The 12795-nt window shown below is 32.3% G+C and overlaps 2 protein-coding genes across 2 annotated transcripts in view; one reads left to right on the top strand and one right to left on the bottom strand.

The window, feature by feature from the left end:
* LOC126745300 (synaptotagmin-10-like) overlaps nt 1-12795 on the top strand; it is a 103449-nt gene that overhangs the window by 11765 nt on the left and 78889 nt on the right. Inside the window, exons 3-4 of the mRNA XM_050453073.1 lie at nt 2188-2208; nt 9286-9494. Of these exons, the coding sequence (XP_050309030.1) occupies nt 2188-2208; nt 9286-9494 (230 nt within the window). The remainder of the gene's footprint in view (nt 1-2187; nt 2209-9285; nt 9495-12795) is intronic.
* LOC126744957 (serine/threonine-protein kinase MARK2-like) overlaps nt 11597-12795 on the bottom strand; it is a 35647-nt gene continuing 34448 nt past the window's right edge. Inside the window, exons 10-11 of the mRNA XM_050452574.1 lie at nt 12001-12145; nt 11597-11906 (exon numbers count right to left, since the gene is read on the bottom strand). Of these exons, the coding sequence (XP_050308531.1) occupies nt 11676-11906; nt 12001-12145 (376 nt within the window). The 3' untranslated portion in view covers nt 11597-11675. The remainder of the gene's footprint in view (nt 11907-12000; nt 12146-12795) is intronic.

Below are 12795 nucleotides of genomic sequence, written 5' to 3'. Positions count from 1 at the left end.
GACTGTGTTATGGCAAATAAACATATATTAATGGACACTCTTAACAAGTTTCCAAACTACTTACAAGTTTACACAGATGGTTCTAAGACTAAAGAGGACATTTACTATCCCTAAATTAAATATTCAAATGGGGTTTAGATGTGAAAAAAATGCTTCCATTTTCACGGCAGACGTATTGGCCATATTAAAGGCTTTAGAATACGTAAACAATGCCAATAATCCCTATAATACGTTAATTCCGCCGGACTCTAGGTCAGTAATTCAAACTCTAAGTAATGGACGTAACTTAAACCATCCAATCATTTTCAAAATTAGAGCTCTTCTGGCCTATATAATAAAAAAATAGTCTTTATGTGGATAAAAACTCACTCAGGATTATTGGGTAATGAGTTAGCTGATAAGGAAGCAAAGAAAACCATTTTTTGCAACAACTTTATACCTTAAGTACACTACAGGACCTTATTCCCTTTTATCTACTTAAAGGGCTTTAATATGATAAAAAACACTTTAGTCCTTAGCCATAATTTGCCAAGATAATTGTCAATATCCTATTTTAGATTTTTGGTAGGTCATAAAATAAACATGAAAGATACAGAAATTTGCGAATGTGAGAATCAATTAATTGACGATCTGAAACGTATACTTTTTGCTTGTAAAAACAATTCAATTTTTAAATATGGAACTTGGAAAACTATCCTTACTTCCAATGTGCCACCCAACCCTTATGATTGAAGTTACCTTAAATAAAACACTAGAAGCAACTTTTCTAACATTTTTAAAGCTATGTAAAACTAAAATATAATTCACATAAAAACTAGACTTGCAATAATGAATAAGAAAATTATAATATTATACTATGTTAGTTTAGGATAAGATAGATAAAATTAGACTTAGAATGTAAAATGTAGGCTGGTAAAAAACACTCACTATGTTCTTCCTAGTGTTATTTACCGAGTCACTCTGTCTAAAATTTTCAAAAGATGTCCTATTATTTCCCATTAGGTAGTAGATATATAAAAATAAATAAAGTAAATATTAAAATTACTTATTCAATTACCAACTTATTCATATAACGTCATCAATATGTTTTTTAACTGGAAACCGCCATTTTTTAATGCAGAATCAGCAAGAATGCATTTTTTTACAAAGAATCCTGAATAGTTCTACCTTGCAGTTTTGAACGAAAAATTCCTATCAAAATTAAATTTAATTTAAAACATTTAAAATTCAATATAATTAACATTATTTATTCAAAGTGATTAAGCAACAGAATTCCCAAACATATTTTACTCGTCTAACAATAAATTACTATTTTCGCCATAGGTAAATATTAAACGAAAAGTGTATATTCTATACTAAATTGACAGCCCTCAAATACCTTTTATCGTTATTATTAACTTATCAGGGTGTATTCGATATTCTCCCGATCGACCTCTCCTATTGTTTCTCTTTCTTCATTGTTTGCTTACACTCAATAGGTAAATTCCATAGGGTCTCCTATATATGCTTTATGTCCTCGGTAAATAAAAATAATTGTTTATTTATCAAAACTTTTTCGCAATTTAACGAATTCGTTCGTTATTTATGTGAACTTTTTCTCAGTTTAACGGGTCTAATGCACAAATGGACTTTTTTTTGTTGAACTGAAGTTAATAAGCAGAAGCGGCTGTTAAATTTCTTTTTAAGAGGTATTTGTCACATTGGCCAATTTTCTAAAATAAAACAGTTTTGAGAAACAAAAGGTCGAAAGAACAAGTTCAGTGAATTATTAAATTTAGCTGTGGATACGAAGCAGAAGCAGGGAACGTTTGTCAGTTGTTATTCTTTGAATTACATTTCATTAAATATACTCTGGGGCATATTTATTTTTCTTCTAATTTGTTTTTATTAATGCTCGTTTCTCACACATTTTACATAAGTTACGTTTTGTATAGTAAGGAGTAGAATTTAAGTGATAAGTATCTTGGATGAATGAATTAATTTTAAAAGTTCTACAATCAAAACTGAAGAACTCCATGCTTCAAACATTAATTTTCTAATTGAAACTGATTAAGATATACAGATATCTGGATCTGATAGAAGTTATTTAATCAAAAGCCTTTGTGAGGTCTAAGAAGATTCAAATATGGCTCAACAATAAGATTTTTAATAATAATTATGTTGATAATGATTTTTATTTTTTTTCAGATGATACGGCTTGGTTAACAGGTAAGCTTTTCCGATATATAACTAGTGAAGATCTTTCATTTACATAATTATAAATGTACTGTCTTATATTGACTATATAAATCATTGATTTATACTACATCTAGTATCGAACTAAAAACTATATGATATTGAAGCATCACTATCATATACTTGTTGATTTTCTAATTTAGTTAAATTATTAAATCTATTCTTATGGCTAAGAGTGCCACTCATATATTTTAATGCTATTTCCGCCTAATAATACTTAATATAATATGTACATATATTTGAAATAGTATTAATATTACATGTATTTCCCGTTTTATTTAAATAGGTAGATAACTGGAAATAATATTTATACTTTGAAAAGTAAAGTGGTCTCTTCAATAAATATTGACTATATTGCATACAAATAAATCGAGTTTTTATTAGCTCAAATTAACAAAAAAAATTCCGTCAAGTATTTTATAAAAACGATAAAGTACTTTACTTAAAAATGAAAGAAAATAAATGAAATTTACAGAATAAAATTCAAAACGTATTTATCATAAAACTTTCTTTCTTAAAATGGCCGTAATAAGTATTAAAGGCATCCGTGGAGCGGTAATTATTGTTAATTGCCATAGTTAATTTTAATAACAAGAAACTGCGTTAGTGCTTTTATGCGGGAAATTTATATATATGCGAAAAAAATCGAGTTTAGGACCTCACATAAAATTGATTTTATTCCATAAGGAATGCCGACGTTTCTCCTTTATTTATTGAGTTGTTTTTGTATATAAAAAAGCCGCATAAAATGAACTATTTTATATGTTTATAAAGTCCATAAACTTTCTGTTGGTAAAAGAGTAATATGCATACTGTAGTGAGAAGGTAGAAAATGAATTCCCTAGTATGATCTTTGATACTCTCACTATTTGTATTTGTATCTATATCTGTATCTGTAACTGCACAGATAAAAAGATACTTCCAAAACTCAAAGGTTAGTCAAAAACTATTCAGACACGTATTACTTAAAAGACTGTTATACCTAAAAAACTCAACCTCTTTGCTTAATCCCTTCTTGCTTAAAACACGTCGATTTTAATTGTTTATGCGCATTTTTATCTGTAAAAAGTTTGTATAAAAATTATAATAACTAACTTTATTTTTTCAAATAGAACATCCTATAAATTCTGTCAAATTTCGATTCTACGTAAAATTCTAGACAAATTTTCTGTCTGTATTGAATGTCGAACTGCGACCAATTTGCACATTTAACATTCTATGAAATTGAAGATTTAGATAAAGAAATGGAGAGCTTTGAATAATACCTTATGAAGGTAAACGGGCAACGTCATTATCAACGAGTGTCACTATGATAAAATGATTATTACTTAAGGTTCGTAATAAAAAATGGTGTATTTAACTGCAACAACGAACTGATAATGGCTGGTTACGACTTATGAGATGATTAACAACAGGATTTCTTTTAGAATTAATTCTTGCTTTAACAGTTATCCTCCGAAACCAACAGTGGGTGCTCAAAATATGACTATTACAAAGTTTTAACTATTGGAAAAAATACTTCTCGTATTCGAACGTTCATCAAAAACTATTCAGATACGTAGTGCTATAAGGCCTAAAAAACTTAACCCGTTTCCTCGCTCCGTTCTTGAGATATCGTGAGTAAACTGATTTTTTTTTAAATTTTTTATAGTAAAAATAAAAATTCTATATATTATATTCAAACCATTGTTCTTTATGAGTGTTGGAATTTGAAGTTGTATTTACTGTAAAGTTCATAAGCTTTATAATGAGCCTGTTGGTAAAAGAGTCATATGAAAGAGTAGTGAATTATTTGTTTATCAAAAGTTTTAATTAAACATAATATTTACAATGATCAGGAAAACGAATCCTCCAATAAGTTCTTGATTGTCTGTGATGACTATTTCTGTATCTGTATCTGTAATTACAGAAGGTTGTACACATCATCCTAAAACCTCTCTCGCTTTCCTAGGGGTCTAGAAGTGCTCAAAATATAGGTAATATAATTTTATACATTGGAAACATTACTTTTGATACTTGAACATCGGTCAAAAAATATTCAGATATATATTTCTTTAAGGCCTTTTTATACTTTAAAACCTCAACCTATTTACTCGCTCCATTCTTGATATATCGTGAGCAAACCAAATATTATTTGACAGTTTTTATTCATATCTTTGTCCTTTATAGGTCCAAAAAATAAATGTCATATCCGATACCTTAAGGGAAGCTGACGAGCTATATACTTTATGGAGAAGATCAGTATATAGAGTACAAACGTACGCAAAAAAATCGAAATGCTTTAGAGGCTCAAGAATAATTTGAATAAAAATGGTTGGTGACGAACATCCTTCGTTTTCTTACCCCAATTTAAAAGTCAGTATGTCAACGCCTAACATAAAAATCGTGATTATCATAAGGATTCCGTTATTGCGTCAGTCAGGGATGTAATTGGGCTTAAATTGTCGCTCATTTTTCAGGATTAAATTCCTAAACGTAATTCCTTACATATATCTTTGTCTGCTTTAAGCTTTTTAAGACAAAATCTTCCCTTAATGTTATTCATTTCACAAGCCAGACAAAACCTGTTTTCTTTGAGTATCATTGCTCTTACAACTATATTAAATAGACAAACTTTGTACCGCATTATATAACAGTTTTTACTTAGTTCATTAATGTAATGGCATTATAGCGACTCATTAGCCGAAGTAATCGTAAATAGTTTTATAACCTCCTAGTGGCAGAGTTAGGAACTTTACTTTGGCAAAAATTTCTTTAATTTACAGGCCACAATACTTTCCATGCAATAGCATTAAGAGGAACAGAGAAATTCTATCGAATAATTTTACCTTCTCCTTTTACAACAACATGTTCCATTTACGTTCCAGACCAGAAATTTATTGGTCGTTATTTCAGTTCTTTCAAACACTTGTTGCATTTTCACGTTATTATTTTTACAGAAAACATTCCTAGAATTTTGGGTAACAAAATAACTGTTATATTTTGAATATATCTAGAGGTGATCAAAATGTGACTATTACGCACTTAGGTATTGAAAAAATACTTCCCGTATTCAGACGTAAGTAAAAAACTTTTAAAAACTAAAAAATATTAATAATAAACACCTCAATGAAGCACTTAATACACCTGAATGATGCATTCATAGAGTCGTAGATAGCCGCTATAAAACGTGACGTCAATAAGTAGGTCATCAGTTCCTGGATCCAGCTAAAAATGGGCCAAGGTCCCCTTAAAACTGAGCATTATCTCACTTTGGCCCAGCCGCAGCTGTACGGTTGTATTTTATGTGTTTCCGCTTCACTCCTGGGGGAGAGCCTGTGTATTTTCAACCCCTGGAAAATTCACACCTTGTTTTCTGAATATTGTTTTATTTTCAGCCCCAAGAGGAATGAGCAATTAACGCGCGAAAATCGAATAAATATCACGCATACCGAAACCGTATTAATTTTACGAGTTGTATTATGGGCCATAACGCCGTTCCGATGTGGGATTTGCTTTTTTTTTATGGATTGAAATCGGCGAGGGTAAATAGTATTATCGTAAAACGGGATGTAAAATTCAATAAAACACGCAAACGAGAGGGTTGGGGATCGAATAATGGCATATTATATGGAATGATATAGGTGCTGTACACAAACCATTAACATGTGAAAAATGTGTTATTTGTATAGCGGGAAAATTTTATAATAATAATAATAATGTATTTATGTTGTAAATCATATAAAACAATCCGATACATAAATATATATAATATTAATTTTGTCATTGATTTACAACAGGGAGCCAAAAACAATTAAAACAAAGATCAAGTCTGACTCCGAAAACAAAAAAAACAATTCAAAAACAAATGTACAATTGAAAAATATTATATACGACCACTATTGCCCGCAGATATATAACTAAGCAAAACGTACAAAAAGAAATACATTCATTAACCTTCTCTAGCAAGTAAGGAGGACACTTATTAAGCATAATTTTTTGAAATAAAACCAAAAAATGTAATTTGCGTCTCTTCGTCATATTTAACCAGTTACAGTCTTTTAGATTATGAGAGACAGACTCATACTTTCTAATTCCAGAGATGTACCTTAAACAAGATTTTTGTACCCGTTGAATCTTTTGTATTTCAGTAAAATCTGGACAAGGTGAGTAAACCACACCACAAAAGTTAAAATGGCTCAAAACTGAAGTGTCAGTCAGCTTAATTTTTAAAGATTGCGATAGTGAATGTCTGTGAAAATAAAGTAACTTCAGCGCCGTGTATGCCTTTGGTAGACAGGTTTTAATATGGAATTTAAAGCGCAACTCGATATCCAGATACAACCCTAAACTTTTTGAAACTTTCTCACAAGAAAAAGAATCATCACCTACACTTATGGTTATAAAAGATTCAACACTCTGCTAGTTTTTACCAAAAATCATAAGTTTTGACTTAATAAGAAGATTATGACGAGTTGAAAATGATAACAAAGTATTTAGATCCTCGTTTATGACTTTCTCTGCATTAATATATTCAGATGAAAGAAGAGAAAAATAAAGTTGTGTATCATCGGTATATTGGTGTACCTTGCAGAATTTAGCAATGGCAATTAGTGAGGTTATTAGTATAAATATTAAAGGGACCAAAATTGAGCCTTGTGGAATACCACAACTCACCCACGGGTGTATCGGGTGTAAATGATTAAGTAGGAATTGTTGAGACAATATTTTCAAGAACGATGCTTCTATGGCCAATAAGAAAATTATTCCTAGGCAAAAGAATTCAGTGGAGACTTCTGAGTCAGAATACAAAAGGTCTGCACAGCAGCAAACGAATTACAAGCATCATCAACTTTTCTCCGCAAAAAAAGTACGGAAGGAAATCAGAAGAAGAGATTGTTTCTTGCACTGTTGCACCTTCTTCATCAATAAGTGAAACTGGTAATGGACGTTCCTCATAATTGGGTCTTTATGTGCTCAAGCTGTAAGCTCAGCATGCAATACTATAAAGACAGTGAACTATGAAAGCTATTGAGATAAGTAAAAAAAATTAGGAAAGTAGAGTATGAGAGCATGGACGCAATATTTATCAGGAAGATAGACAATTCAGCAATCTTCTATCTCGCTTCTATATGTCGTAGTGAGAGACCAAGTCTAATCTAACTGGATGTCGTAGTGTACGTAAGTGCATATAAATAGGTCCGGCGGAGGACTGAACGCTTAATTACTCAATAGAAGGCGGAGCCGAAAACCTGGTCTCGTTTCATGGTCAATTTTCCCAAAAAGAGAAAAAATCTCTGTTTACCTTGTATGTAAATTGATGTTTTTTGAGGGTCTGCAGTTCTGCAGCTCTTATGTACCAATTATGGGACATGCGAAGACTCAAGAATAGAGCAGTTCTCTCCCCGAACAACCAACGAACTGAATGATCTCTATGAGAAACCAGACCTTATCAAAATAATTAATCAAACCAAGAGAACCAGACTGTCAAGTGATCAGAAGACAACATTGTTGCTGATCTGAGAGCGATGGGAATCGAATACGATCTTGAATTGATGCAAGATAAAGAAGGATGGAGACTGATCGTGTCATAGAGGGACATTTCAGGAATATTCCAATTTCATTTAATTAAATTCCATTTTCTAGTTAATATATTATGCAACTGCAAGCTATCTATGATCATTCCAAAAAATATTCAGGCCACGTCATCAGTTTAAACATTCTTTGCACGTTTACTTAACTCGTTGTTGCCGATCAGATGAGTTTCTATCTACTGCTGTTACATCTGTCAAAGACTTCTTTTTCTTCTTCTTCTTTTTTTATCCTTTGAACATGGTGAAAATTACCAGGGTAAGTCATGCATTACAGGCATTAAATGTAATACATAACATCATCTGTTATTAACTGCAAGAGACCTTATAACTGCTGTCATTTGTAGAACTAAATCTTAACTGACAGCTGTCATCTAATAGCTAAAATTTGTGACAGTAGTTAAAAATGTCATACCACTCATATGTCACCTAGAAGACTTTTCTTCTCCTACTTTTTCTATTTCCTCTCAAGGCTTTTTGAGCTACCAGGAGAAGAGCCTTTGATATGTGATAACTGACATAAGATGACAGCTGACATAAAAATGAGTCCTTGTCTCTTGAATGCCACCTCAAAATACCATAAGAGGTTTATTGTGGCGCCCTCTACATTATGAAACTAAGACATTTTAATATTATAGAGAATGCCCCATCAGATATCACGTAAACGAAGTTGCCAGAAATAACACTAGTACAGAGAGAGAGAGATGTAAATAACGCCTTACAGTATAAATTATTTAATTGTTAAAGTGACGGCTTAGAAGTTTAATATTTTAATATTTAAGCAGATGACATCGGTCAGATAAGACTCTTCTTCTTCTTAATTCTTCACGTAACAGATGACAAGTGTATATGAGATACGTGACATATGACATACCAGTCATATGTCACTTAAAAGACTTTTTCTCTCCTTCTTCTTTTTCCTCTCAAGGCTTTTTGTACAGACATGCACATCAAATGTCGTTTTTATGACCTGTCACTTATTCGTCAGATACATCAAATGTCACGCTTGTCAGCTGTCACTAGAAGAATTAAGAAGAAGGTTCTTATCTGACAGCTGTCATCTTTTTAAATATTGAAATATCAGACTTGTAAATTATCACTTGAGCAATTAAATAATTTATATTGTATGGCGTTGTTAGTGTTAGTCTTCACTATGCTTTAAATCTTCTCGATGAGTTTCTTCTGAATATACACAATAGTGCAACGTCTGCTGAAGAGTTTACTTAAATTCGTGAATAGATATTCTTTTTCAACCTTAACCACAGATGTAAATCACACACCAAACATACTTGCACTCTTTCCGGAATAAGTGCCTGTGGCATCATCTAGAGGTCACGGTTTAAAACATAAACTAAGGTATTTGGATTTGAAAAGGTGCTAGAATTAATCACGTCTGGTCCTTGCTATTATCCTTTTATTTACTATAATAACTTTTTACGTAGAAATTTCATAGTCCTATAAATCTAAACAGTTTTTGTAGCTTCGCTGGGACAACAGGCGGCCTTCACCTGGAAATGGCTCCGAGAGAGGGCGTGCAGTCGACCGGTTACTCCTACGCGAATGGAAGATGACGAAGATACTCAGAGACCTCTACAGGGACCAGTTCAAATCAGCAACTCTATGCCGGACTTGGCCGAGGAGAGCAAAATGGACTACGTGCAGGAGTTTAAGGAGATTGTATCCAAAAAGGTAAGATTTTATTGGTCTACTATACGTAAACTTCTACGTATATTTATAGTATATTGCATTCGCGAATTCGTGGCTTTGATCTTAGATTAAAATTCTTTAAGTTATACTCTGGACTGCGGACAAATACGACCCAAAGCACTTTAATAGAGTTACTCTCGCCCAAATTAATTTGATGCCTCTTAATCTCTGGTAAACGTGAACAATGATAAATTTTCACTACATTAGAGCCATTGTTTTGCTCAGGACAATGATTGAGCTTCACTGCTCTATACTTAGTGTTATATATTTTATATATATGTTAATAATAAGAATGAAAATTCTTTTGAGAGGTGGTTAGATTTTAATACAAACCACCTAAATATCTTCTCCTAAAAAAAAAGGCGCGTTTAAGGTGATTTAATATTTACGCGTTTAATAATTGATATTTCAAAGTGAATTAGTGCTAAAGGTAAGAAGGTACTGACAGAACTTTTTTTTTAATGGTGTGTTCGGTTATGTTAAGGGGTTTTTGACTTTCACTTATTTTTTCCAACTCTTCTAGATTCTTTGCTACCACTTAAATTGCTTAATACCATTGCAAAATTTGATACTTTGAGTCAGGGCCCTTTGAAGTTAGAGCAGTTTCATTTAGATCCATAGGCAGGTACAATTCCGCTTGAAAATGATCAACTTTGGAATTTTTTGTGGGGAAACTATATTTGTTTTTTCCAATGCTACTAAAATATCAAGGATCACTTAAATCGTTTGGCACTACTGGGACAGTCGTACCACTGATATTTTCTGATAAAAGTTTAAACAGTTTTATCAAGATTCATAAATATATTTAAAAAAAAGGAGGATAATATCTTATTCTACTTAATTATTTGCTACCTCGTACTCGTACGATTGAAATTTTTTGATATAAAGTTGGAGTACTTTCATAGGGAAAAAATTGCAAGTTTGAAAATTGAAATTTTGCTATGCTATCTCAGAACCAGAAATCATGGACTATCGCTACAAAATGATACCTATAGCTTGTATTTAATTTAAATACGTCAAAAAATGTTTATTCCAGGACGATCCAAAAGGTTAGAAAGACATTATACGCAGTAAAAGGTAAAAAAATGACACTGAATTAAAAAATCTTAATAGTGTCATGAAAATCTACATATTTAGTTCATCTCTCTCCCTCATAAGGATTAACAAAAGTCCCAGAAATATATTTTAGGTTATAATTCTTGATATCATGGTGGAGGCGACAGGTCTCAGATAAAAAGCATGGAAGGTGGCAATTGATTGAAGAGCAACGTTCCAAAATATTGCAAAAGAGACTTATTGCATGCACGACGGTCTAATAATTGTTAAAACACTTGTTTAGTAAACCAGTTATGGATATGAATAATAGGTTTTACTCAGATTATAAAAATTAATAGTGCTGCTCAAAAATTGTTAAATTTGGAAATTTTTTCTGGGAAAACTATTGACTCTTAAATGTTTATTTGAACGTTTCTAGAATATTTAGAACCACTTTTAGCATTTGGTACTACTGGAAAAGTCGTGCGATTGATATTTGCCTAGCTACAGCTATTCAAATTAAAAGTAGTTATATAAGAGGATAGTATCAAACTAGAAAATTGAAATTTTTACCCAAAAAAACCTTGATCACTAAATTGGCATAAATATCTATGCCAGTTCCAGATATCACGGACGATCGCTATAAAAGTATGCAATTTATCTACAATTAGTCTAACTAGGTCAGAAAATTTACATTCCAGGACGACTGACAATATTAATAAGACATTATACGCACTAAATGGTAAAAAAAAGACTTGCACTGAATTGAAAAAATCTTGATAGAGTCAAAGGCTTTATAAAAATCTATATATTTTAAAAACTTGATGAAAGCTGCTGCGAGACATTGACCAATAGTCATTACGGTGACTCTCCTAAGACTAAGATAAGTTATAAATCCTGACGTATTGGTGAAGGCGCCAGGTCTCAGATATAAAGCATGAAAGACATCAATCAATTGACAAAAGCAGCAATTCAAATATTACAAAAGAGGCATATTGCATGCACCAAGGTCTGAAAATCGTTAAAATACTTTCATATCAAACCAGATATTACTCAGATTATAATTTTACTATTTAAACCTCTACCATAGCAATTATTACAATATAAAGTTAGGCAAAACGTGACAATTCACTCCTTACAACCGGTCAGTTTGGTCTTGAGCCTGTTGGGCACGTTATTACACACATAACCAGCGATTGAGCGAGCAATCGGATCGTAGATAGTCGGTTTCTTTGTCTTCTGGTTCGATAATATCGTTGCCTGATTTTTTTGGGCGATATCTCCGTAAGCCATCGGACACTTTTCCATTGCTTGACCGGATGTACCTGGTCTTGCGAACCTTAAGAATCTCGTGAGAGGCTGTAAAAAAGAAAAAATGCACATAAGCAGATCGTAATCAATGTTTTATTATCGAGCTTCTTTTTTTTTTAAAGTCAAATGTGTTTTAACTGACCTTATACTCTTTGAATGGTGAAGTTTGCGGTCTGGTTGCCTTGGAGTCACTCTGAGTCGTCGTAGGGCTTTTCCAGTTGCCAGTAGTTACCGGTAATTTTTCTGATTTGTTGCTTCGCTGTTTTTTCTCTGGAGAACTGGAAACCCTATTTAAAAGATATTGAGAAATAGGAACATTACATTAAGATTTTTAACACAGCTCACATGTCTTTTATATTTGGACACACTTTTAAGCAGTTTTCAGTCCACCACTACTCGTTGAGTATAACGAAAGTGAAAGCTTTAATTACAGACTAAATAAAGTCTAATAGTTCCCCTAAATTTAACTTATGGGTAATATATGTTATGAGGACTATTAAGATTTCCGAACTTTGACAGTTGATAGCCACCCTACTGTTGAATCTACATCTGTCGAATTGACTGTAATTAATTCAGGTTTTTTTTTGCCAAATCACCATGGACAGAACTAGTGTTCACACTAGCGAACAATCGTTTTATAAAGAACACTATTCGCACTGTGATAGATAAAACATTAAACCTCGATGAAGCACAAGATCTGCCGAAAACATGAGGTGAACCAAGAAGCAATTCATCCCAAAAGAGTCAATGTTTGTTGCAAATTTTCTGCTAGCGGTCAATATTTCTTTGACGTGAAAGTTGGGAAATACTTATTTCAAGTAGAGGTGATATCAACTGGCCACCGAGATCGTCCGATATGACCCCTTAGACTTCTTCTCATGGGGCCTTTTTAAGTCTATATAGCGGTAAGTCACAAACCACAGTAAGCAAATTTATG

The sequence above is a fragment of the Anthonomus grandis genome, chromosome 15 (assembly GCF_022605725.1).
Source record: "Anthonomus grandis grandis chromosome 15, icAntGran1.3, whole genome shotgun sequence".
NCBI classification, from domain to species: domain Eukaryota; kingdom Metazoa; phylum Arthropoda; class Insecta; order Coleoptera; family Curculionidae; genus Anthonomus; species Anthonomus grandis.
The sequence above is the reverse complement of the archived record's forward strand: the minus strand, read 5'-3'. Positions and strand labels throughout refer to the sequence as shown.